The sequence below is a fragment of the Lycium barbarum genome, chromosome 11, assembly GCF_019175385.1.
Source record: "Lycium barbarum isolate Lr01 chromosome 11, ASM1917538v2, whole genome shotgun sequence".
Taxonomy (NCBI): Eukaryota; Viridiplantae; Streptophyta; class Magnoliopsida; order Solanales; family Solanaceae; genus Lycium; species Lycium barbarum.
The window spans coordinates 111,272,693-111,300,665 of NC_083347.1; the positions used below are offsets into that span (position 1 = coordinate 111,272,693).

Sequence of the window (27,973 nt, forward strand, 5' to 3'; positions counted from 1 at the left end):
CTTGATGCTCATATTTTTGAGCCCGAAGACTTGGCCACCGATGATGAGGAGACTACTCCCAGCACTGCCCCTCGAGCACCGAGGTCTAACCCTCTGAGTTCTTCCACTACAGCTCCTGCTGCCCCTGTTTCACCATCCACCACAATAGCTCGTGGAGTGTCTACCGAGGGTATGCGAATGCTCCGCGCAGCAGATGCTAAAGTTAATTGGTTGGTTGAGAGGCTTCCCAATTTTGTGAAAGAGGCAATTGAGTCAGCAATGGCACCCTACACTCGGGCAATCACAGATATTAGGAAAGAGCAGGACAAAATTAAAGAGCATGTTCGCCAAATCGATCGTCGGTTGGAGCGCATTGAGGGGGGCAGTGAAAGTGGGCTTCCAGCCATTCGAGCGGACCTAGCTAAGGTCAAGGAGGACATTCGAATATTGAAAGTCACCGACATTGAGCTCAGTGCACCCATTCTACCATCTGGTGCTTCCTTATTCTCCACTGGGCCCACAACGCCTGTCATGCCTTCGGGAAAAAGGGTTAAGGAGCCAGCTGGGGAGGAAGAAGAAACTGAGGAAGAAGAGGAAGAGGAAGAGGAAGACAGTGAGGAAGAGTTTGACGAGGAGCTGGAGGTTGACCCTGCTGTTGAGGAGGCACGTACTTCCGCCCGGGCTGCTGGTATCGCTGAGGATGAGATTGACACATATGTGGCCATACAGCAGTCCCTAGAGGCGAGCAAGAAATCCAGGGGGGCCTTCCGACCCCTAAGGGCTGGTCCACCGCTCCTCCAGCTGACACACGATTGCCCCCGTGTGTGGGACCTGAGATATTGCCACCAGGGCAGGAGGGTGATGCTACACCGCTCCTATTGATAGTACCTCCGTTGGAGGTCCTCCTTGCTAATCAGTCGCCATCGGACGCCTGATGCGTCCATCGTGAGTTATTCATCCCTTGTACTACATTTGATGCATTGGGGACACTGTATATTCCTTTTGTTGGGGGTGGGACAGCTCACGCTGCATATGTTTGTTTTTATTGTTGTAAAATAGGTCATATGTTTGTTTTTATTGTTTTAGGATAGATCATGTTTAAGTTTGTGCACTTGTAGTTTGTCATTGGTAGTTTGTCATTGCCAAGTATAATAGTGATGGTTGATCGGTTTATAAATTTTTCTTGGTTCGTTTTTCCATCGTATTTTGATAACACCCATCCCAAAATTCTTGCATATGTACTCAGAGGGGAGGAGCAACACTAACATGACTCATTTGGTGACACACAAATGTTTTGCAAGCCTAGAATGACGGGTTGAGAAGTAGTTAGAAGATAGCAAAGTAATCCGTGTGCCATGTGTGTGAAAGGTTATTGTCTTAGTCTTGTGCATAATTGTGATCTAGAACTTGCCCGGAAAGTATCTCAAGGCGAAATACTAAACTGCACTTGTTTGAAAAAGGATATTAGGCTCTCTTTGGACCGCCACTAAACCTAAAAATTCCTACCTATTGCATTGATATCCTAGTTAACCCATTTTTGAGCCGTAACTTTGTTTTTCTTTTCTTTCATTACAACCTTATGACAGGCCCCATCCCTTTTTCCCTTGTTTACCCACCTTTTGGCACCCTATCCCCCTAAGCAAATCGAATACGCTACAATAGGCTAAAGCGCTTAAGTTTGGGGGTAGTAGCTGGCAAAAAAAAATGTATATGTAGATATTTGTCTAAAGAAAGGTGTTATATGTACATATAAATTGTATGTTTAGCAGTGAACGCAAGGGCGTGAATAATGGTTGTTACGTAAAGAATAAATGGGGAAACTAGAGAATAAATAACGATATTAGCAAAAGGAGGCACGAATTGGCAGATAATGCTTAAATGCTGAAGAAGGGACGAATTAGGTGAAGGAAGCGTGTTTGAAAATGCTTAGGGAGACGTCAAGTCACTCTTACCCAAATTTCACCCCACTTTAACCCCGAACCTTAACTATGACCCGCAAGTCCTAATTGATTTTGAACAAAGTGTGTTTACATTAGTGGAGAAATACTTAAAGGGCAAGCTTATGGCACCACATTTTTTGTACTAGTACATTTTCTTTTCTGAGTGTGAGTGGTTCTCTCCTTATTCGTCTTTTGTCCCAGTTGCTATTCGTGAATATGTGTGTGTGGGACTTTCTTTGGTCTTTTTGTGAGGGCATGTGGATTACGAGGCTCAACGAAAGAATTACTTCTTGACGCCTCATTTGAAGCCGTTCTTTTAAAAGATAGAATAACATTGTGTCATCAAGTGCAGCAGTTGGTTAATGCTCGCCTTTTGAGGAAAGGCACCATGTCTCGCAACAAGAGGGAGGGGAACTCATATTTTAAATAATTATATTTTGACTGATCACGATCATCATTGTAGTACCTAGCAATTGGCATATGTGGTAGTCCTGTTTTAAATGCTTGAGGACAAGCAAAAGTATAAGTTTGGGGGTGTTGATGAGTCGTGAAATTACGGCTCATTTGACGCTAACTACTTAGTCTTTTGTAAATCCCCAAGTACTTTTGATGTTGTTTCTCGTATTTTTGTGTCAATTTGTAGAATAACATGTGCCAGAAACTACTTGAAGCAAAATGAAGCAAAGTAGACAAAAATACAGTTGAACTGAACCAGGGCATCACCTGCGAATCGCAGGTCATGCCTGCGAGTCGCAGGTGGTGCCGCATCTGCTGACATAGAAGGCCAAAGAAGACACCACATGTGACACCACATGCGACACCACCTGCGAGTCGCAGGTGGAACATGCGATTCGCATATGGTGTCGCGGATGCTGCTCAACAGATAATCGAAGACGCGACACCTGCGATGATATGGTGCAACCTGCGGCTCGCAGGTTGAACATGCGACATCATCTGCGATTCGCACCTAATGCGCAGGGGTATTTTTGTCTGGAAATTATTCCCGTTTTGGACATGCTATAAATAGATTGCTAGGGTTTTGGATTGTATTATTATGCAGTTTTTAGCATAGACTCTTGTGGAGTTCATTTATTGTTGGTTGGTGAAGCATTTAAGAGATTCCTTTTGGCTTTGTCATCTTCTCCATCCAACACTTTTGAAAGATTTATGAATACATTTTATTTGATTGATTTACTTTTAATGAATATCAGTAGCTAATCTTTCAGCTAAGGTTGTGGGATCCAATGTGTTAGTTATGTGATTGGGTTTCATAGTCATACTACATTTATATGCTAATGGTGTTTTCTATTAACTCTTCAAGCATCAATGTCTTGTGATGGTGTACAACATTACTTGTGCCTTAATACCATTACTTTGCTTGGAAAAGAAAGTAGAGGTTAGGAAAAGAGTTAATAGCAATAATGTGGGTCATTAAATCCATCTAATAGCTTGAGCTAGGAATAGGAAAGCTAGTTGAGGCTATATGGGTGCTCACTTATAAAACATCCTAGGGCTTGGAAAAGCTTAGGATGAAATTTGCTGATTTGGTTGGAAAACTTTTGGCAAGAATCGTGTGACCCTTGGCTTAATGCACTTAGGCATATAAATAAGTTGAATTGATACCCAATCGTATTACTTTCCATTGGAACCACAACCTTAGTCCCATTTACCAATTGGTTACATCTTATAAACATTCTCAGTTTTTAATGAACAACCAACAATCAAACTCTTATTATATTTCCTTTCCCCTTGAAATATAGACTAATAGTCGAGTGTTAAACTTGCCAAGTATATTTCTTCATTGTATTCTCTGTGGGATTCGACCCTAACCTTGTTGGGTTCTATATTTGACAACGACCGCTTACTCCTGATCTCAAAGGTGTAATTTGGGCGTATCAATGCACACTTTAATTTAGGCTGATGAGTAATATATTTTTATGTGGTTAATTTATATAATGGACACTTAAAAACATTTGCTTTCTAAAATTTGAGTCAGTAGTTTTTAATATAAACACTTTATCATGTGTTCAGGTGCTCAATTGAGACAAGTCATAGTTCGGTGTCTAAATAAATTTTACTGCCAAGTTAACGACATTCAACGTATTATGTCTTATAACAATTAGGCTACAATTAGGAATGGATGGTCAGATCAGATGAATTTGAAAATATATTGTATATTTATGCCAAATATTGCTATTTATATACTAATCTTTTCCCGAAATTCCTTAGTTGCCACTAACAACAACTTTTAAACTATATATTATACATAATACTCTATGGTTTTTATCAGTTGATAATATACGAAAATAATTATGTTAAAATAGTGTTTTTATGAATAATTCGAAATGAAGTTTCTTTAAGTTACAAAATAATTTTATAGTATGATTATGATATACAATCAAACCTCTTTATAACAATGTCATTTGTGCAGATAATGTTTTGGTTTCTATAGCGAAATGTTGCTAAGATAACATGACAATGGCTTCCAAATAAAACTTGACTATTATAGTGAAATGTAATAATAGATAATAGTAGTAATAAAAAAGGTCCAACTGTATATATCTAATAAATTAAGTGTTTAAAATTACACAGTTTGTTGAAACCCTAGTCATGACTTAGGCACATTTTAAATACTCTTTCGCCTTCTACCATCTCAATCTTTTAGGTTGTTTAATATTCAATATCTTTTAATTTATCAATTACAAATTTAATATTGATTTTTTTATTTTATTTTTAAGATGTCAAATTTCTTCTTATATATGCTTTAGTTATCTACAAAATTGAGTCACCATCAAGTTTAGACGAATCAAGTAGTTCTAAAAATTCATGAAAAGAACTTAAAATAAAGTTAAATAAGCATGTAACTTACCTCTTCTGAAAATTTCGCGTGATCCACTTATACTTAAATTGATGGTCATTTCATGCGTTTGGAAATATTTAAACCAATTGTAGAATAAACGAACTTCTTCAATTGAATCTACAGAGAATCAAGTAAGATAAATCGTCAAATCGATTTTCTCGCGACATCGAAGAAATAAAAAGGAATTAGGAGATCTCATCTGAATCTTTGCTTATCAGACATACATAGAAGGAAGACTTTGACAAAGTAAGATAGTTCCTTCAATTGATCTCTGACCGTCGGATTCGACTTTTTCGCCGTATTGGAGGAATGAAAATGTATTATGAGAAAATATCTTAGCCTTCACTTAGTCGCGAGCACTCAGGGGCGGACTGAGTTGGTAAAACAATGTGAAGAACAAAAAAGTTTTTTTTTTTTTTAAAAGGAGAGAAATACACATTATATATGATTCTAAAAAGGAAAAAGAGGAAGAAAAAAAAAAGAAATACTAATATATTTTCACAAAGGTCCGACCCAAAGTTTTGCTGCACTTGAGAAGATTATAAAGTGGGGCTCGATCGTTGTACTTTTCAAATCAACTTGATATTTTGCAATTGATGACGATATGGTGACGTCTAGGTTGTTTTTTTCCTCCACAAGAATTACTTTTACATTCACCAACTCATATTAATTTCTTATAATTAAATAATTAATTTTTTAAAGCTATCACTCAAGTTGTGACACATATGTTAAAAGCAAAATCATATTAGTAAAGATATTTAACTAATTAACTAATTAATTATTATTCGGCTCGTTGAAGTGGAGCAGTAGTTTGGTGGAATTGAAAAAGAGGTAACTAATACTTTTTTAATTTTTTAAAATGAAAAATATTTTAAACTAAATTTTCTGATAAAGTGACAATCTTTTGTTTTAAAAAAAGTTCACCATTTATATTTAACACATGTTAATGTACAAATAACACTAGATATGTCGTTGTTATTGTCACTATTTATATTAATTAGCTTTTCAATACTAACATCCTACATAATATGTTTAAGATTATAAAATTAAAGGACATTTTGTTATATTAATATATTTTCAGTTTAAGATCATAAGATTTTTTATTTTTTTTTACTTATGTAAATTAGTGTCCTGTCAAATTAAAAAAAAAAATTGTTACAGAAAAAGTAATAGTTATATTAATCTGGATAAGTAACACACGTTACATAGAATATAAATATAAATAGCACATGTTAATCTATAAATAAAAAATGTTGTGTGCTTATTAACTAGAAACATGCACAATGGTACATGTAATTTTATTTTTTCTGGTCAAAAGTGAACGATGATGTGCTGGCACTGCATAGGAGCAGTTTGAAATAACGAATGTAATTTGTTTGGATTACATTCATGAAACCAAGATCTGCTGGTTTTTTTTCGAAAAAAAAAAAAAAACTGAAAAACAAATTTGTTAGTTTACCACTTAAGATAATGTCAATAAATTTTAAATTAATTGTACCAGTAGTCCTTAAACTTTACCAGCATTTATAGCTTTAATTTTGAAGGAAAGTCTTGACGTAACTGGTAAGTTGTTGTCACGTAATTAGGAGGTTAGGAGTTCGAGCTGTGAAAACAGTCTATTGCAGAATTGCAAGATAAGACTGTATACGATAGACCCTTGATGCCCTAGTACAGAAGTGTGAGAGGTTGGATATGGATGACTTCAGGAGAGGTAAAGGTCGACCGGAGAAGTATTGGGGAGAAATGATTAGACAAGACATGACACAATTGTAACCAGTGGCGTACGCAGAATTTTTCGTTAGAACAACTTGGGGGAGGGGGAGCAAAATAATTGGGACAATCACCCCTAAACTACAAGACTAATGAAAGAGCTAAGAAAGAAAATAAAATAATAAAAATGACTAATCCACAACACGCCAACAAAACAAAATCTTCAAAAATTTGAGCAAGTTCCATTTGCAGCAACGTCTAGTCACAGCCACACCAACAGTCACAAAACAAATTCGGCAAGGGCACACAATATACATATATAAGACACAAGCCCGGCAAGGGCACAATTTATGCATAACTAAAATATAATGTGCTACCACATGCCACCCCTAACTACAAACATTGCAGTGTCCTCACTGCACATAATCAAAACAAAACACAAAATAGTTTGAGGGAAATTAATTTTTTTTTTATTGTCACGACCTGCGACAGTACCTGCGACTCGCAGGCATGACCTGCGATTCACAGGTTATGTCACCAGTTTTGTTTTACTGTCACAACTTGTGACCTGACCTGCAACTCGCAGGCATGACCTGCGATTCGCAGGTTATGCCACCCGAAAAATTATTTTTGCAGCTTTTACTGGTTTGGGGGCTGTTCGGATATCCGACCTGCTCAAAACAACTCCAAAAATCCTGAAACTTTGCAGATTAGTCAAAACCCATAAACTAAGCTATTATAAAAGATAAAATTTCAAAAATGATTTAAAAAATTTAAAACGATGGGTTGCCTCCCACCAAGTGTTGAAGTTAACGTCGCGGCACGACGGTTACCTTTACCACTTTTCCCTCCACTTGGAGGATATGAATTTGCGCCCCAACTTCGAATCAAGATTATGATGACGCTCATGGGGAGGTGGTAGAAAAGCAAAGAGGCCAACTCTCGGGTGCCGCATTTTGCACTTGTTGGCCCGTAAGTGAGGCGTGCCATTTTGTTTTCTTAGCATAGCAAACTTCAAAATGAAAACGCTTTTTTCTTCATCACCAAAATTCTCCATATGCCCGGTTAGTTCAACTCCCATATCATCAACCAAACACAATGTTGAAAAATGATTGGAATGTGATCCAATGCGTTTCAATTTTAAATTCGCTTCATTTTTTACATCCTCACCCAAAAATGAACTAGAGTCTTCAAAAATTATTTTATGAACTTTTTTATGCAACTCTAGTATCATTTCTTCAATCTCGGCATCTTGCATTATTTTTGGATTGGTCGGTTGGCAATTCACCATTAGCTCATGCAAATCAATCTTGACCTCTTCTTCATTGGAAACCAACTCAAAACTACAATCCATGGCCCTTTAGTATTGAGCATTACATGCCTCAATCTTTGCATTCAATTCGGCCTTCAATTTTTGGATAGCAATTTCAAGTAGCTCCACTTCTTCACTTTGCTCAACATGCATTTTTATAAATTCTTCCATCATTCCTGAAATGCCTTCACGGTGATCCCCATAGGCTTCAAGTTGTTGAGCTTGATTCATTAGCCAATCTTGGCTCACAATTTCCATCTTGTTAAGTTTTTCTTCATTGTGAGAGTCGTCCAACTCTTGTAAAAGTCCATCCATGTTGAGATATACCTTTTGGATAGTTTCATCATCTCCATGTTGAACTTCTTCCCACAATTTGGTCAAGACTTGCCCATATTTTTCATTCCTCCCCATTATGCTTTTCAAAATTTCCTCAACTTCTTCTTTTTGAGAATTGGAGATTTCTTCTTCAAGATTTTGCTCTTCTTCTTCAAGTTGAACCATTTCTTCAATTTCACAACTTTCGTTGTGGTCACCAGAATTTTCGGGCTCATCTTTCAAATCTGAAATCTCTTCTTCAACCAATTCATTTTGAGGAGTAGACACTTCAATGACAATTGAGGAATTGGCATCCTCAAATGAATCATTCATTCTTTTCATAGCTTCTCCATTTTCTAAAATGGATTGTTGGACGAGCTTTCGCTCTTCCTCCATTTTAGCTTCTCGATCTAAGTATGTTTGGAGCATTGCCATGATGCCTTCATATCCGGCACTTTGTCCTTCACTTGTCGTGTCATTGTCCCTATCAAACTCAAAAGCACAACTAGCATTTTCGTTAGAACAACTTGGGGGAGGGGGAGCAAAATAATTGGGACAATCACCCCAATGTCCACCTTGACCACCACATATATTACAAACATTCCCATCATAGGATTGAGACGGTGCACACATCTCTCTCCCGGGAAAATTTTCACAATCTTGCCAAAAGTGGGGTCCTCCACAATATGGACATGGGTCATCAAAATATGGATTGCAACCATCAAACCCATTTTCATTCCAAGATGCCATAGAGACAATAATAAAAAATAAAATAAAAAACTAAACACAAAACACACAAAAAAAGAAAAATGACAAACACGTTTTCACAAGTATTCACAAGTTTGGACCAAAGCAAGTAAGCTTAAATCCCAAACTAACTCAAATACGCCAAATTGTTCCCCGGCAGCGGCGCCATTTTTTATAACGTCCAAATCCACTCCTCGAAGAGAAAGTGTACACGGTCGTATGCAATATTGTTTACCCAACTATGATTCGGGGTCGATCCCACAGGGAACAATATGCTAGGCGATTAAGAAAGTAAAGAACTTTCACCAACTAAGCTAAAGCCAAACGATAGATAATATTTTGGGTTTTTTTGGAGAATATTATAACTAATGTGGAAATGTAAACTAACCTAGAAAGCAAGTAAAATGATCAATGGCCACAAGTTTGGATACAAAGGAAAGTACACTCAAGTAACGATCCAATGTATTTCATGATTTTACAACTAAGAGTGGGTTTATGTTAATGGATAATGATTTCTAAAATCTCATTGAAAGTCTTCCAACCAAATCAATGAATTTCACTCTAAGATTTTCCAAGCCTTAGAGTGTGATATTAGGCACAATCAATTTAACCTCAGGTAACTATCCTTTTCCGAGCTCAAGTTATTAGATGGGTTTAATGACCCAAATTCTTGTTAATTAATCTTTCCCAACCTAGATTTCCTCTTCCGAGCTCAATTTAAGTAAATGGGTGAGTCCTAGGGTTAGCTAATCCCTTTGGAAACATTCAAGAACGAGATTAATTAAATCAACAAAGACCCACTTCAATAGCAATAAAAATCATTCAATACATAAGCATAACAAGAGTTTCAAACCAAACTTTAATCAAGAATATTTTCATAAACAAGATTCAAGTAATGGAATAGAAAGCTACACACTTAGATAATCAATACAAAGCAAGGAATTGAAGAAATGAATTAAAGGTTTAAGAAATGCTCAATCAAATCTTCAAATCTTCAACCCCAAAGTGTGGTGTAGAAACCTAGTCTCCAAACTTGATGAAAAACTGCCAAAGTTGTCTATTACAAACCCTAAAAGAGTATTTATATCATTCCAAAAACGGAAACAAAATCTGGACAACAATACCCTCGTGCACAACATGCTAATCGCATGTTGTGTCGCAGGTGCAACATGCTAGTCGCATGTTGTGCCAAAACCGTAGCATGTTGTGCCAATTTCTCTGTCACCATGTGCTGCACCAAGTGCTACTCGCGGGTTGTGTCGCAGGTTCAACATGCTAATCGCAGGTTGTGCCAAAACCGTAGTTGGTTGTGCCAATTTCTCTGTCACCATGTGCTGCACCAAGTGCTACTCGCGGGTTCAACATGCTGCAGCATGTGCTATTAGCAGATGCTGCCAGAAAGTGTAGATTGTTCTATTTTTGCTCTATTTTGGTCTGTTTTGCTCCGTTATGCTCTCCGGACATCTAATCCTACAAAACAACATAAATACAAAAAAAGTAACAACAAAAGTGCTTAAAGAGTCGCAAAAGCTTAAGGAATTAGCATCAAATATCCCGTAATTTCACGACTCATCAACACCCCCAACTTAAAGCCTTTGCTTGTCCTCAAGCAAATCAAAACAAAAATCTCAATGAGGATTCACTTTAAGCACAAAAACATGACTTTGGTTGGTACCAACAATTAGGCTACAAGCATGTGAAGCTTCAACCAAATAACTCCCTCATTTCAAAATACAATTTCACGAATGCAATAGAGATTTAAAACCATCAAGCAACTACACTCAAAGCCTCAATAAGTGACTCAAAACCACTAGCTTACTAGATATGCTCAGTTGACTCAACTTTGAATTTTTCAACATCACCAATCTATCGTAATCCATATGCCCTCACAAGAAAGAAAGTCTCAAAATCACAATATTCACAACAACGACGCAAGAGACAAATACACAAAAGTCGCTCACACTCAACAAAGAAGTTTTAGTGCTAACAAATATCACACCATGAGCTTGCCTTTATTTTCGTTCATCACTAACTCAAAAACATTCGGTTGGAGATCATAGTGACTTTTTAAGCTTGTAATGTAGGCTTAGGGAAGGGTAGGCTAAGTATTTGGGATACAAGTGACTATGCCCTCCTTGAACACAACACAATACCTTTTGTCCACTTTCCTCTTCATTTCAAAATATCACTCCTTCCTTTGCATACTAGTTTCCCCAATTATTCCACTTTTTTTTTTTTTTGCACAAAAAGTTTGCAACCTTTTTGTATTTTTCAAATTTTCTTCCTTTCTTTTGACTTTTCCAACACCAACCTTCACCACTCTCCAGCAACACTAACACCCCCAACTTAAGCTTTGGGCCTCAAATTCACAATTTCATGTTCAAGGAGGGAAAGGTTCAAAAGAGAGACTTCTCATAAAAAAGGGTAAAGGCTTGTAATGTGGCAATCAAAGAAAAGGTCATTGGCTCAAATGAGGTTACTAGCGATATTATTTATGCAATGGTAGGTTAGAAAGACTAAAGAGGCTTTTTTTAAAAATCACAAAGATAGCCCAAGGTCATCTCTCCAACCAACATAATTAAAATTAGCATTGAAAGACTAACCGGGCAAGTTCTAGATGATAAAAGTAAACACAAGAATTATTCAACAAACACTCACCACACATGGCATATGAACTAGTCAAGATGGATCAATTTCAATTCCTAAGCAAGAACAACTAGTGCAATATCTCATAATCCAAAGTAAACACAACTAGTAGGTAAAGAGTCACCAAATGAGCCAAAAAGTTGTCACAAAGATCATTCTTTCCTATGCACCTTGCTTTTTAACTTTCACAAAACAATTTAGAGGGGTATTCGCATTTCAATTTCACATGCAAGAGACTAACTCTATTAGTACCAAACAAGCCAAGAGTTTTCACATTTTTTCCTCAAAGGAGCACCTACACCTAAACTACAAGACTAATGAAAGAGCTAAGAAAGAAAATAAAATAATAAAAGTGACCAATCCACAATACGCCGACAAAACAAAATCTTCAAAAATTTGAGCAAGTTCCATTTGCAGCAACGTCTAGTCACAGCCACACCAACAGTCACAAAACAAACTCGGCAAGGGCACACAATATACATATATAAGACACAAGCCCGGCAAGGGCACAATTTATGCATAACTAAAATATAATGTGCTACCACATGCCACCCCCAACTACAAACATTGCAGTGTCCTCACTGCACATAATCAAAACAAAACACAAAATAGTTTGAGGGCAATTAATTTTTTTTTATTGTCACGACCTGCGACTCGCAGGCATGACCTGCGATTCGCAGGTTAAGTCACCAGTTTTTTTTTTTCTGTCACAACTTGCGACCTGACCTGCGACTCGCAGGCATGACCTGCGATTCGCAGGTTATGCCACCCGAAAAATTATTTTTGCAGCTTTTACTAGTTTAGGGGCTGTTCGGATATCCGACCAGCTCAAAACAACTCCAAAAATCCTGAAACTTTGCAGATTAGTCAAAAACCATAAACTAAGTTATTCTAAAAGATAAAATTTCAAAAATGATTAAAAAATTTTAAAACGATGGGTTGCCTCCTACAAAGCGCTGAAGTTAACGTCGCGGCACGACGGTTACCTTTACCACTTTTCCCTCCACTTGGAGGATATGAATTTGCGCCCCAACTTCGAATCAAGATTATGATAACGCTCATGGGGAGGTGGTAGAAAAGCAAAGAGGCCAACTCTCGGGTGTCGCATTTTGCACTTGTTGGCCCGTAAGTGAGGCGTGCCATTTTGTCTTCTTGGCATAGCAAACTTCAAAATGAAAACGCTTTCTTCTTCATCTCCAAAATTCTCCATATGCTAGGTTAGTTCAACTCCCATATCATCAACCAAGCACAATATTGAAAAATGATTGGAATGTGGTCCAATGCGCTTCAATTTCAAATTCGCTTCATTTTTGACATCCTCACCCAAAAATGAACTAGAGTCTTCAAAAAATATTTTATGAACTTTTTTATGCAACTCTAGTATCATTTCTTCAATCTCGGCATCTTACATTATTTTTGGATTGGTCGGTTGGCAATTCACCATTAGCTCATGCAAATCAATCTTGACCTCTTCTTCATTGGAAACCAACTCAAAACTACAATCCATGGCCCTTTAGTATTGAGCATTACATGTCTCAATCTTTGCATTCAATTCGGCCTTCAATTTTTGAATAGCAATTTCAAGTAGCTCCACTTCTTGACTTTGCTCAACATGCATTTTTATAAATTCTTCCATCATCCGTGAAATGACTTCACGGTGATCTCCATAGGCTTCAAGTTGTTGAGTTTGATTCATAAGCCAATCTTGGCTCACAATTTCCATCTTGTCAAGTTTTTCTTCATTGTGAGAGTCGTCCAACTCTTGTAAAAGTCCATCCATGGTGAGATATACCCTTTGGATAGTTTCATCATCTCCATGTTGAACTTCTTCCCACAATTTGGTCAAGACTTACCCATATTTTTCATTCCTCCTCATTATGCTTTTTAAAATTTCGTCAACTTCTTCTTTTTGAGAATTGGAGATTTCTTCTTCAAGATATTGCTCTTCTTCTTCTTCAAGTTGAACCATTTCTTCAATTTCACAACTTTCGTTGTGGTCACCAGAATTTTCGGGCTCATCTTTCAAATCTGAAATCTCTTCTTCAACCAATTCATTTTGAGGAGTAGACACTTCAATGACAATTGAGGAATTGGCATCCTCAAATGAATCATTCATTCTTTTCATAGCTTCTCCATTTTCTAAAATGGATTGTTGGACGAGCTTTCGCTCTTCCTCCATTTTAGCTTCTCGATCTAAGTATGTTTGGAGCATTGCCATGATGCCTTCATATCCGGCACTTTGTCCTTCACTTGTCGTGTCATTGTCCCTATCAAACTCAAAAGCATAACTAGCATTTTCGTTAGAATAACTTGGGGGAGGGGGAGCAAAATAATTGAGACAATCACCCCAATGTCCACCTTGACCACCACATATATTACAAACATTCCCATCATAAGATTGAGACGGTGCACACATCTCTCTCCCGGGAAAGTTTTCACAATCTTGCCAAAAGTGGGGTCCTCCACAATATGACATGGGTCATCAAAATATGGATTGCAACCATCAAACCCATTTTCATTCCAAGATGCCATAGAGACAAAAATAAAAAATAAAATAAAAACTAAACACAAAACACACAAAAAAAGAAAAATCACAAACACATTTTCACAAGTATTCACAAGTTTGGACCAAAGCAAGTAAGCTTAAATCCCAAACTAACTCAAATACGCCAAATTGTTCCCCGGCAGCGGCGCCATTTTTTATAACGTCCAAATCCACTCCTCGAAGAGAAAGTGTACACGGTCGTATGCAATATTTTTTACCCAACTATGATTCGGGGTCGATCCCACAGGGAACAATATGCTAGGCGATTAAGAAAGTAAAGAACTTTCACCAACTAAGCTAAAGCCAAACGATAGATAATATTTTGGGTTTTTTTGGAGAATATTATAACTAATGTGGAAATGTAAACTAACCTAGAAAGCAAGTAAAATGATCAATGGCCACAAGTTTGGATACAAAGGAAAGTACACTCAAGTAACGATCCAATGTATTTCATGATTTTACAACTAAGAGTGGGTTTATGTTAATGGATAACGATTTCTAAAATCTCATTGAAAGTCTTCCAACCAAATCAATGAATTTCACTCTAAGCTTTTCCAAGCCTTAGAGTGTGATATTAGGCACAATCAATTTAACCTCAGGTAACTATCCTCTTCCGAGCTCAAGTTATTAGATGGGTTTAATGACCCAAATTCTTGTTAATTAATCTTTCCCAACCTAGATTTCCTCTTCCGAGCTCAATCTAAGTAAATGGGTGAGTCCTAGGGTTAGCTAATTCCTTTGGAAACATTCAAGAGCGAGATTAATTAAATCAACAAAGACCCACTTCAATAGCAATAAAAATCATTCAATACATAAGCATAACAAGAGTTTCAAACCAAACTTTAATCAAGAATATTGTCATAAACAAGATTCAAGTAATGGAATAGAAAGCTACACACTTAGATAATCAGTACAAAGTAAGGAATTGAAGAAATGAATTAAAGGTTTAAGAAATGCTCAACCAAATCTTCAAATCTTCAACCCCAAAGTGTGGTGTATAAACCTAGTCTCCAAACTTGATGAAAAACTGCCAAAGATGTCTATTACAAACCCTAAAAGAGTATTTATATCATTCCAAAAACGGGAACAAAATCTGGACAACAAACCCTCGTGCACAACATGCTAATCGCATGTTGTGTCGCACGTGCAACATGCTAGTCGCATGTTGTGCCAAAACCGTAGCATGTTGTGCCAATTTCTCTGTCACCATGTGCTGCACCAAGTGCTACTCGCGGGTTGTGTCGCAGGTTCAACATGCTAATCGCAGGTTGTGCCAAAACCGTAGCAGGTTGTGCCAATTTCTCTGTCACCATGTGTTGCACCAAGTGCTACTCGTGGGTTCAACATGCTGCAGTATGTGCTATTAGCAGATGCTGCCAGAAAGTGTAGATTGTTCTATTTTTGTTCTATTTTGATCCGTTTTGCTCCGTTATGCTCTCCGGGCATCTAATCCTACAAAACAACATAAATACACAAAAAAGTAACAACAAAAGTGCTTAAAGAGTCACAAAAGCTTAAGCAATTAGCATCGAATATCCCGTAATTTCATGACTCATCAGTACTACACTTCATTCCTCCTTCTAGTTGTAGTTCGCGCTCCTGAACCCGAAGTAAGTTTTGTTTGAAAAAACTTAGTGTTTGACTGTAAGGTTATTTTAGTCAACTTTATATGTCGAGAAAATTAGTCGGCTTTATTTTCAAAAATTGAAACCACAGAAGTGAAATTGACATTCACAGCTACATTACCCCGGGATTTTTACGTTAAAATCTATTGCGTATCATCATATTATAAGTAAATAAAACTGAAAATTCCACGGCAATTTGGGGGAAAATTGAAATTGAATGGGATAAAAGGTGTTTTTTTAAAAATCGGCTCAGCCAAACCGCCTTGGGGAAGTTTGTCCGCGTAGATCTCGAAAAAATACGCAAGTTCAAAAAAAACGCGTAAAACGGACGTCCGAGTGCAAAGTTATGACCATCTAAAGTTTGACCACTTTACAACTAGTTTTCAAACAAAACTTACTTCGGGCACCTTTCAACCCCTAAAATGACGATCCGAACGTCTACGTATCCTTGATGTATTGAGCCTACATTATTGTACGTAGAAAAAAATATCAAGTTCTATATAAAATATTGACGTTTCGGAGTCTTGACACACGACTAATCGTTGGTCAAAATATGGAAAAATCACTAAATTTTTTCAAACAAAACTTACTTCGGGCACCTTTTCAACCCCTAAAATGACTATCCGTACGTCTACGTATTCTTGATGTATTGGGCCTACACTATTATACGCAGAAAAAAATATCAGATTCTAGATAAAATATTGACGTTCCGGATTCTTGACACACGACTAATCGTTGGTCAAAGTATGGAAAAAACACTTCGGGCATTTTGGTTCCGGACTCCTATTTTGTAAAACGTTGGGAAAAAAATATAACTTGTATAACGTGGACTGATCCACGTTATACAATTTAAATTGTATAACGTGGATCAGTCCACGTTATACAAGTTATAATTGTATAACGTGGACTGATCCACGTTATACAATTTATATTGTATAACGTGGATCAGTTCACGTTATACAATTAAAATTTTTTTTGTTTTGTTTTTCGTTGACTTGTCTGACAGACGAAAGTTTTTTTGGGGGTAAATCGTGGATCAGCCCACGATATACCCCTTTTGGTATATAAATTTTTGGTCATCCCTTTTAATAAATACCGTGTATTTTTATACCCTTTAGACTTCGGACTCTTCTTTATCCTTCCTATGGATTAACCATTAATTACTATAACTGAATAGCATTCAATGCTGACCGAGCATTACAATGACACTTTAAAATTTTAAAAATAAAAACAATTTATAGCAAATTTTAAACGTCGCTGCAAATGGGATGTGGGAATAACTTTTCTGTAAGCATTTTAGATCATGTTTTTGTATCTCATTTTGCTTTTTGCCTTCATTGTTGTAAACGAATGATTTTAACGATGTAGAAGCTAAATGGACCAATAATTAATGCTCATTAAGAAAATCACCGTAAATTTTCTTTTTACTCATTTCTATATACTATTTCAGACACATATAAAATACACGTGTTCAGAGACTAGTATAATAAAATCACCAAGAACTAGAACACACTTTTGTAAGATCTAATTTTTATCTATAAGTTAGATAACTATTTTCAAATTATGCATTATATTAAAAGATTGCTGCTTTTAAATATAATAAAGTTTACAATAATGGCTAGCTAGACTATATGTAGGCACATTTTTTCGATACATAAGGGATAGGGGTAGGGGGAGTGGAAAGGGGGGAGGGGATTACAAGGTAAGAAATTGAACCCTCGCCACAAGGTAAAAGTTCAGGTAACTAACCGACTAAGCTACTAAGATCCCCTGAGCACATACACTAGAATTAGTATTAATAAAGAAAATAAGTAAACTTGAAGAAAAGGTTATTATGTCTAAGGATGTTAACGAGGATATAACTCAGATATTGACGCCTCATTTCGTGACGAACCATTACTTTTGTTGTATTCTTGAATAAGCGACATCTCTGCACTAGTGTTGTTGTGCATATAGTAAGCAGGCACTGAAGGCACTGGAAGACTCAAAGAGAGGCTACTGAGCATGAGAACAACTGCTGCCATGGTTGGTCTATCAACCACATTTTCTTGAACACACAATAAAGCAATGTGAACGCATCTCATTATGTCCCGAACGAGTCCCGAGGTTCCCCTCAGCATTGGATCTATAAAATTTATAGTTGTTCCATTCCGCCAACTCGACCAAGCCTGCTATAGATCAACTCTCGTAGTAAGACGAAATCATGTATCATACTGAGTATTGCATGAAACTTAGGAAAAACACTAAATAGCCTTACTCATAAAAGTATTTGTCTTCAAAAAATATAAGAGCATTTGTCAATTTTATCTTAAAAATCTCCCTTAATTAGCGCTCAACTAGTTGGAGCAGTAAGGTTGAATTTGAAAAAGAAAAAGTAATAGTAATTGATTCTTGTTTTCCTAAAGCATAAAATATTTTGGAATAATGTAATTCACCAATATTTGGGAGGTTAGAGATAAACATATTTCATACTCCATAATGAATGTTGCAGGTCCCAACTAGTTTAGGATTGAGGAATACTTGATTGATTGGCCGATTACTTACATAGCTCAGAAGATCTTCCAGGGATTCTCCATTTCTGAAACAAGTGTTTTTTTGTCCACTTAAAATTTCTAAGACTAGTACTCCAAAGCTAAAAACATCTGATTTGACTGAAAATTGCCCGTGCATTGCATATTCTGGTGCCATATATCCACTGCCAAACAAAGTTCGATTGTTAAAGTTTTTTGTACGCATATATTTTGTGCTTCTCATTGACAGACTAAGAGGTAAAAGGGTAAATATTCAGTTCTGTCAGTTTAGCAGTCCAAGTAAAACTAATAAGCAAAACTAAATGAACTGACAAAACAGGGAACTACTGGATGTTGTAAGTCAGAACTACATGGTTCATTAAGGAACTTGGACATTTTTCAATGAACTTAGGAAGTAAAAATCATTGTGCTGCAATTTATACAGCAAATTGGGTTGTTATGGACTCCTTTTGATGTCTGCTTTCTTTTCCTTTTCCTCCTTCCGCCTTTCCTTAGTGAGAATTTATCTCACTGTAATATGAAGACAACTCTTAGACCATTGGTCTATTCTTAGCTTAGCAAAAAACAAATTTAGCCTATTCATTTCCAGAACTCTGTTTTGGCAGAATATCATACTTCTGGAAATGATCTTCATTTTATCATCATAGATTGCAACTTTGGTAGTGACCAAATTGAGAATAAAACTCTAGATATATGACCATTCATCTAGAACAACACAAATTTTAGACACCACCAAAGTCCTAGCTCAACAATATTGAGGTAACCACTCCTGAAGAGATTACAATGACGTGCAAACTCCATATTCTAATAACAATTCAAGGAAAGTTTTTTTTTTCTTTTAAATGTGATTCCTATCAATTCAAGGAAAGATTTGCTTTTGTCTCGAGGTAGTTTTTATTCTTGCTAAATAGTTGAAGAAGCATTCCCAGTGGTATGAAAAGTACCAATCTATCTGATGAGAGGTGTAAAACTTACTAGGTCCCAACAATTCTACTTGTGTTCCCTTGAGTTTCATCCAATGTAAACAGTCTTGCCATGCCAAAGTCTGAAATTTTTGGATTCATTTCTGCATCAAGGAGAACATTGCTAGCTTTGAGGTCACGATGAATGATCCGAAGCCTAGAATCCTCGTGAAGATAAAGAATTCCCTTAGCAATGCCTCCTATGATTTTGGATCTCCTTTCCCAATCCAATTGCCTACGTTTAATTGAATCTGCGAACACGATGAAGAATATAAATTACGAGTTAGACTTCTAGAATTGACAGTATAAGACTTTTTAAATCTTAAGTCACTTAAAAGATTACTACATGGAACAACTCATAATAAGTGCTATTAGTTTTATTGTAAAGTAAGGTAGACAACCAGACAAGATATCAAACTACATTGACAAAAAAAGTGATGGGAATAAAATAGATCCGCAAAAATAATATTCACGGTATTAGTGATAAACGCGGAACACTAAGTTATGGTTAAATCAGCAAGAATAAAATGCAGCAATAATGACACCAAGATTTTAGGTGGAAACCCTTCTGAATAAGGGAAAAACCACGGCCAAGAGGAGCAGCTGATATCACTATAGTAAGGAATTTTACACTGTGTAGTAACGAGTACAAATACTCCTAAGACCACTACACCCTCAAAAGAAATAACACTCTTTTGATTTTCCCACCTCACTACAATATCACTCACACTCTATTTTTCTTCACAGACTATTTTCTTACAGTCTATGGAATACCTCACTTTGCTCTCACTCAGATGTATTGTCTGAGATTTTGGTGTGATACAAATGAACCATAAGCTGCCTATTTATAGGAATGAATTTCCTATGATGAGGTAAGCGCTTACATCACGACTATGTGAACAAAGAAATTTGCTTGTTGGCCAATTCCACAATTGCTACCAATGTGATTTTGTCAAAGGAAGAAAAATCTTCCTTTCTTAAAATATGGGATAGGGGACTGGACCCCACAAATCTCCCCCTCTAGTCCCATTCACCTGAAGGAGGGTACACTGGCTTCTAATTTGAGTGCATGCCGACAAGTTCTTTGCACGATTCGAACTTGTCTCTCGGTACCGCCTTGGTCAGCATATCTGCAGGATTTTCATTCGTGTGAATCTTCTTGACTTGGAACAATTCGCTTTCCAATTGCTCACGAATCCAATGATATCTGACATCGATGTGTTTTGTTCTCGCATGGTACATGGAGTTCTTGCTCAAGTCTATTGCACTCTGACTGTCACAATAGACAACATACTCCATTTGCTGCAATCCAAGTTCTTGAAGGAATCTCTTGAGCCATATCATCTCTTTGCCAACTTCAGTAGCCGCAATATACTCTGCTTCCGTTGTAGACAGTGCGACACACTTCTGCAACTTCAACTGCCATGATATAGCTCCCCCTGAGTATCCACTTCACAGCTTCCCAATGCTCTTTCCCTGGATTTTCGAGAAATCTGCTAACAACACCGACTGCATGAGCAATATCTGGTCGAGTGCATACCATTGCATACATTAAACTTCCGACGGCAGAGGAATAAGGAATCTTGGCCATTCTCTCTTTTTCCTTTGTTGTTGTAGGACACATCTTTTTGCTCAATTTCAAATGACCAGGAAGAGGTGTGCTAACCCACTTAGCACTCTTCATATTGAAGCGCTCTAGTACACGTTCTATGTACTTTTGCTGCGACAAATAAAGCTTTTTTTCATCTCTCGAACGAGTAATTCTCATGCCCAAAATCTGCTTAGCATGACCCAAGTCTTTCATTGCAAAAGACTTACTCAACTGTTTCTTCAACTCGTCAATCCTGGAAGCATTTTTGCCTACAATCAACATATCATCCACATATAGCAGAAGGATGATAAAGTCATCATCAGAAAATCTTCGTACAAACACACAGTGATCTGAAGAAGTCTTCTTGTATCCTTGCTCCCCCATAACAGACTCAAACTTCCTGTACCACTGTCTGGGAGCTTGCTTCAATCCATATAGACTCTTCTTGAGTTTGCATACAAGATTTTCTTTACCTTTTGCCTTGAAGCCCTTAGGTTGTTCCATATAAATCTCCTCTTCTAAGTCACCGTGAAGAAAAGCAGTCTTCACATCCATCTGCTCAATCTCCAAATCAAGACTAGCAGTCAAACCAAGAACTGTCCGAATGGAGGACATTTTCACGACAGGAGAAAATATTTCATCAAAGTCAATACCTTTCCTTTGACCAAATCCCTTAACAACCAATCTAGCTTTGTATCTGGGCTTCAACCTGTGTTCTTCGGCTTTAACTTTGAACACCCACTTGTTCTTCAAAGCTCTCATGCCCTTAGGCAATTTCACCAACTCATAAGTATGGTTCTCACGCAGAGATTTCATCTCATCTTGCATGGCTTCAATCCATTGATCCTTGTGCTCATCTTCCATGGCCTCCTCATAGCATTCAGGTTCTCCCCCATCAGTGAGTAATACATACTCATTAGGTGAATAACGGGAAGAAGGAGTATGCTGTCTAGTAGACCTTCTAAGTGGAATATCTGATTCATCCACGACTTCATGAGTAGAAGCATCTACTTCATCAATAGCAGCATCGTTATCATCATCAACATGCTGATCTGGAACATGATTCTGGGCATCACCATCGTTATCGAGCCCACCAACTTCATCAGCATTTGTATGAGGAACTTGATCAAGATTAACTAAACCTTCAGAACTTGAAGATTTTATCTTCTTCGCTTTGTTAATATCTTCAATGGTTTGATCCTCCGTGAAGATAACATCACGGCTTCTCACGACCTTCTTCTCAATTGGATCATATAGCCTGTAACCAAACTCATCAAGGCCATAACCAATAAAGATGCACTGCCTTGTCTTGGCAGTTAATTTTGACCTCTCATCTTTAGGCACATGTACAAAAGCTTTGCAATCAAACACTGTCAAGTGGTCATAGGAAACATCCTTGCCATACCAAACTCTGTTTAGAACATCACTTTGCAAAGCAACCGCAGGGGATAGATTAATAACATGTGCGGCGGTCAATAAAGCCTCACCCCAAAAGGAATTCGGCAACTTTGCTTCAGAAAGCAAACATCTGACTCTTTCCATCAAGGTCCTGTTCATCCTCTCTGCTAAACCATTAAGCTGAGGAGTCTTAGGAGGAGTCTTCTGGTGTCTGATACCCTGTTGGTTGCAGTATTCGTCAAACGGTCCACAATATTCACCACCGTTATCAGTACGAATACACTTCAGCTTCTTTCCAGTTTCTCTTTCAACTGAGGCCTGAAACTGCTTAAAGACACCCAACACTTGGTCTTTAGTCTTTAAGACGTAGACCCAAAGTTTCCTTGAGCAATCATCAATAAAGGTAGCAAAATAAAGTGCATCACCCAAGGTCCTTGTCTTCATTGGACCACATAAATCTGAATGCACCAACTCAAGCAACTCTGTCTTTCTTGAAGGAGGATGAGACTTGAAAGAAACTCTATTTTGTTTTCCAGCCAAGCAGTGCTCACACTTTTCTAATTTAGCACTTTCGAAATTTGACAATAATTTCTTTTTGGCCAGAACATTTAGTCCTTTCTCGCTAATGTGGCTAAGCCTCTTATGCCATAACGTTGAAGAGCTATTGCTCTCAACTGCATTCACCATATCAACACAGGTAGAGGTCGTAGTCCAGTATAGACCACGACGCTTTTCGCCACGAGCCACAATCATGGAACCTTTAGTAAGCTTCCACTTTCCAGCACCATTGGTACTGACATATCCCTCATCATCCAAAACACCAACAGAGATCAAGTGCAAACGAACATCAGGTGCATGCTTTACATTGTTTAAAACTAGTTTAGTTCCAATACTAGTTTTCAAACAGATCGTTCCAACACCAGCCACCCTGGATACAGTCTCATTACCCATACTCAAAGTTCCAAAGTCACCCGGAGTATAGGATGAGAAAAATTCCTTCCTTGATGTCACATGAGATGCGGCACCACTGTCCACAACCCAGCTTGACTCATCACAAGCAATATTTATCAGATCCGCATCAAGGACAGTAACAAGATCTTTTGTAGTGATAGCGGCAACACGATTGCCATCTTCTTTCTTTTCCTCCTTTTCTCTATTCTCCTTTTTCAAAATCCGGCAGAACCTTTTTGTGTGCCCTTTCTTCCCGCAATGATAGCAGTCAATATCTTTAAGTCTGCTTCTGGATTTGCTTCTATGATGTTCTCTATTTTGAGAACCACGATTCTTGCCTCTCCCCTTAGTGTCAGTCACCAAGACATCTAATGAGGAGGAACCTTGAGATTTTCTTCTCATCTCTTCATTTAAAAGACTGCTCTTGGCAAGATCCATAGAGATCACACCATCCGGAGCAGAATTTGATAATGAAGTTCTAATAATTTCCCAAGAATCTGGTAGGGAACCAAGTAGAAACAAGCCTTGAATTTCTTCATCAAAATTAATGCCCATAGCAGATAACTGGTTCATGATCCCCTGAAAAATATTCAGATGATCTGTCATTGCGGAACCATCGTGGTATTTTAAACCCAGCATTTGCTTTATCAGAAACATCTTGTTATTACTAGTTTTTCGAGCATACAAACTTTCAAGATGCTCCCATAGGGTCCGAGCATGTGTCTCTCCAGAAATATGGTTCAACACATTATCGTCAACCCACTGTCTAATAAAGCCGCAAACCTGCCGATGCAACAAATTTCACTCTTCATCTGATTTATTATCAGGCTTTTTATTTCCAAAGACAGGTTGATGAAAATTCTTGACATAGAGCAAATCTTCCATTTTGCCCTTCCAGATGGCATAATTTACGCCACTCAAAGTAACCATTCTACTAGTGTTGGCTTCCATCGTTTATCACAAATACAAATACTATTTTTATTCGAAGACCAAAGTAATTCTTTTCTGATGTGGAAGTTCAGACTGTGCTGCAACCACAGAGCATACTCAGACAGAACCTTGGCTCTGATAACACTTGATGGGAATAAAATAGATCCGCAAAAATAATATTCACGGTATTAGTGATAAACGCGGAACACTAAGTTATGGTTAAATCAGCAAGAATAAAATGCAACAATAATGACACCAAGATTTTACGTGGAAACCCTTCTGAATAAGGGAAAAACCACGGCCAAGAGGAGCAGCTGATATCACTATAGTAAGGAATTTTACACTGTGTAGTAACGAGTACAAATACTCCTAAGACCACTACACCCTCAAAAGAAATAACACTCTTTTGATTTTCCCACCTCACTACAATATCACTCACACTCTATTTTTCTTCACAGACTATTTTCTTACAGTATATGGAATACCTCACTTTGCTCTCACTCAGATGTATTGTCTGAGATTTTGGTGTGATACAAATGAACCATAAGCTGCCTATTTATAGGAATGAATTTCCTATGATGAGGTAAGCGCTTACATCACGACTATGTGAACAAAGGAATTTGCTTGTTGGCCAATTCCACAATTGCTACCAATGTGATTTTGTCAAAGGAAGAAAAATCTTCCTTTCTTAAAATATGGGATAGGGGACTGGACCCCACAAAAAGTGTCGTATTAATTAGGTTGTTAGTGTATAGAAGTTAGATTCATAAATTATTGATGCTCAGGCTTCATACTTGATAAAAGTTAAGCAATACATACCAAATAAAAAATGATCAAGGCTTGCATTGGGAGCAAATTCATAGACAAGAAGTCTCTCTGTTCCGTCTAGGCAAAATCCCAGCAACCTAACCAAATTCCTATGTTGAAGCCTGGCAACCAATAAAACCTCGTTTTTGAATTCTAGATCACCTTGGCCTGAATCTGCTGACAATCTTTTTACTGCTACTTCTTGTTCATTTTGAAGCTTACCCTGAGTTAAGCATATGAGAACAAATTGAAAAATTATGAATTGAAACAATGAAATTATAATCAGTATTCTTGTTCCAACTAGAGCGTTATACATTAAGGAGTTAACTTGTATATCTTAGTGGAAAGAACTTTTGTGCTATAGAAGCTAAACTTAAACAATATGTAAGCTTAATCACCTTGTACACAGGACCAAATCCGCCTTGTCCCAACTTATTAGCATTTGAGAAGTTATCTGTTGCTGCTCTAATTGTAGAAAAATCATATTGCAAGGATTCTGCGGTGCTAATATCATCCCTGTGTGTACCTTCACAAACATAGTAGTAATAGCATACAACAAATTAGTGAAAAATGGTCTTAAGAATTTAATTTTACTTAATTGTTGTTTGTTTATAGTTTAAGCGTACTCTGAATTTCTTTCACCAACTTCCTTTTATGCCTCCTCATCAAGATGACAGAAATACAAATAATTAGAATAAATATTGTAGCAGTTGGTACAACGATAATGATGATTGTTCGTGTTGTTTTATCATCCTTTCCCATTAGAGCTGTTTTATCATCCCTCCCTATAGGAACTGTTTTATTATCATTCCCTACAAACAAACAAAAAAAAACAAAAAACATAAAAAGAAGAAGCTTAAAGTTAGTATAATATTAGTTTTTAACTACTACTCAGGCGAAAATAAGTTTCTATCTTCCAATTTCCAGTTCACTTATCTTACTTCGCTTTTCAGGGTATTTAAGAAACTATGCATACTTATTAAATATTACAAATACAATTGCTCCTATAATATAGTATGCTCTTCCTTAACACAAGTCAAAATTTGTGGTCATGCTGAATTGTGTGATCATCTCATTTAAAGGCTTAAGTTGTTGTACATGGTGCACTTTTCTTTACCTAATGTCTTCATACACACCTCGTTAAGTGTGAGCCTGATTCTTTATTATAAGCCAAACACACAGTAATTCTTCTTGATAGCTGGTGACTCTGAAATTTGAATCTAGAACCTCGTTTGAATTGTGTTTCTATTTCATCTAAAAACTTAAACTATTTGAGATGACAAACTTTTACTTACTTAATTATATCTTGAACAGTCACATCAAAATTGGACAATGATCAAATTGGGATGAGCAGAAGGATTAATGATAAAAATGTATGCACCTGCAGGAGGCGGAGCTTCCAACGCCACATCCTCGAAGAAAGGGTAGATTTGATAACGAAAGTTGCACCTAATACCTACTATTCTGCCACCGCTCTTTCCATTGCAGGGACAATAAGGCATATATCCATAAGCGTTAGTTAAGCAATTGAAGCAATTCCTAGGAGATAAATCAGGAGTACACTGCACAAGTGCATATATTGTCTGAAAATCTGGACCTGTTGCATTAGCACTAGCATATTTTCGACGTGGATCACCATTTGCAGCAACGCCTCGTAATCTATCTAATAATTTAAATACTTCCCGATTAAACTCCTCAGGTTTTGAAGCATTTCTATTATTCCACATGTAAAATAGAGTAGAGAATGACTTAGTGTTCAAAATGGATCTATTAGAGTACTGTAACATACATCCATCATAGGCACCAAAAGCTTCTATTTTGTCAGGACATGACTGTACAAGCTTTTGAGAAATGTTATTAACACAACTGCGACATTTTTCTAGCTCCACATCTCCTCTACATAGCACAATGGCACTGGCCATGTCGGAGTTTTGGCCAATGGAAGCATTGTAGAAACCATATTTATCCATATTTGAGGAAAGGGAAGAGAGAAGCGAGTTAAGATTATTCTCGTATGCACTATTTTCAGTGTAGTTACCGTTACCACATCGAGTGTGTAATAAACCAGGCAGCTGTGCTAGGATGAGACCGTGAAGATGTATATGCAAAAACAGAAACAGCAGCCACTTCTGAATAGCCATGGTCGTTATAGCTTTATAAGTAGCTCGATACGTAGAAGCGTAATTAGATCGATATCTGAAGGAAAAAAATTGATAGAATGGTTTGGCTACAAGTGATTGGCAGATTTTTATACGAATTGGCAGTTGCTGAATATGTAACAGTAGCAAGTAATTTGTTCACAAGCTCTCCTTTGATTAAACAAAGCTAGAGGAAACGTATTTTATTAACACTCTATTGGATTGGATGCAAAATATACAAAAAGAAAAACTTTTAGAACTCCTAAACTTAAACATGCCAGGAAATTTACATGGTTATAAAAGTATGCCATTAATAATAAAATACGAAATAGAAATATATAATTTTTTTTTTTTGAAATAAACCAATAAAAAAACAAAGGCGGTACAATGGAATAGATTATGTCAACTTTTGACTTGGTCTATGTCTTTCAAGTTGACTAATTGACTCTAAGAAGTCAACAACTCTAATTTATGCGGGTGATGGGACGGGAATGCATAAGAACAAGCCACCAAGATGGAAACTTTTGGCCGCCTCCTTGCGGTCCTTTGAACGTTTCTACTATAAGATTTAGGAAAAAAAAAAAGGAAAAACCAAACTAATTATATGCATGTATCTTGTGGAGATTTCCTAACTATTTTAAAAAATGGAAAGTTCTATACAATTGGGAGGTCAAGTTGAAGCGCTCTACGGCGGCTACCACCAGCATTTTTCAGGATTGAGGTTCTTTTTCTTTAAATTTCGTTCCATAGTTATTTCTCTAGCTTGTATTTGGACTTTCTAGATTCCAGGTGCAAATATCTTCACATCTTAAGGGATTCATAGTGAATTCACAAAGCAATTAGCAGGCGTTTGGACATAAATAGCTGATATTTAAAAAATAGTAATAGTTGAGGTTAAGTTGAAAAAAAATGTATTTGAAAGTTAAAATTGTGTTTGGACATCAAAACAGGACATTAAAACACAATTGAAGTTTTGTGACAAAAGG

General features: G+C 37.0%; 1 protein-coding gene across 3 annotated transcripts; it reads right to left on the reverse strand.

Moving 5' to 3' along the window:
- Positions 1 to 17,260: 17,260 nt before the first annotated feature.
- Positions 17,261 to 27,271, reverse strand: LOC132618739 (cysteine-rich receptor-like protein kinase 44). 3 transcript variants are annotated; one of them, XM_060333737.1, is made up of 7 exons: positions 26,231 to 27,271; positions 25,476 to 25,661; positions 25,248 to 25,375; positions 24,862 to 25,072; positions 19,186 to 19,423; positions 18,224 to 18,374; positions 17,261 to 17,847 (listed from the first exon to the last, which is right to left on the reverse strand). In XM_060333737.1, exons 1-7 carry the CDS (start codon positions 26,988 to 26,990, stop codon positions 17,527 to 17,529), a joined length of 1,995 nt encoding a protein of 664 aa, XP_060189720.1. In that variant the 5' UTR covers positions 26,991 to 27,271; the 3' UTR covers positions 17,261 to 17,526. The 3 variants fall into 3 exon arrangements, with proteins under 3 accessions (XP_060189720.1, XP_060189719.1, XP_060189721.1); XM_060333736.1 differs by having other exon boundaries at positions 17,261 to 17,850; XM_060333738.1 differs by lacking the exon at positions 25,476 to 25,661 and having other exon boundaries at positions 17,261 to 17,850.
- Positions 27,272 to 27,973: the final 702 nt, after the last annotated feature.

What these genes read in the sequence shown, in the direction of transcription:
- LOC132618739 (XM_060333736.1), bottom strand. Translation starts at nt 26,990, where the DNA reads ATGGCTATTCAGAAGTGGCTGCTGTTTCTGTTTTTGCATATACATCTT. An exon ending in CCTTGATCATTTTTTATTTG is followed by an intron (nt 19,424 to 24,861) that starts GTATGTATTGCT and finishes TCGTGTTCGCAG; the next exon opens with ATTCAATTAAACGTAGGCAA. An exon ending in TGGAAGATCTTCTGAGCTAT is followed by an intron (nt 17,851 to 18,223) that starts GTAAGTAATCGG and finishes GTTGATCTATAG; the next exon opens with CAGGCTTGGTCGAGTTGGCG.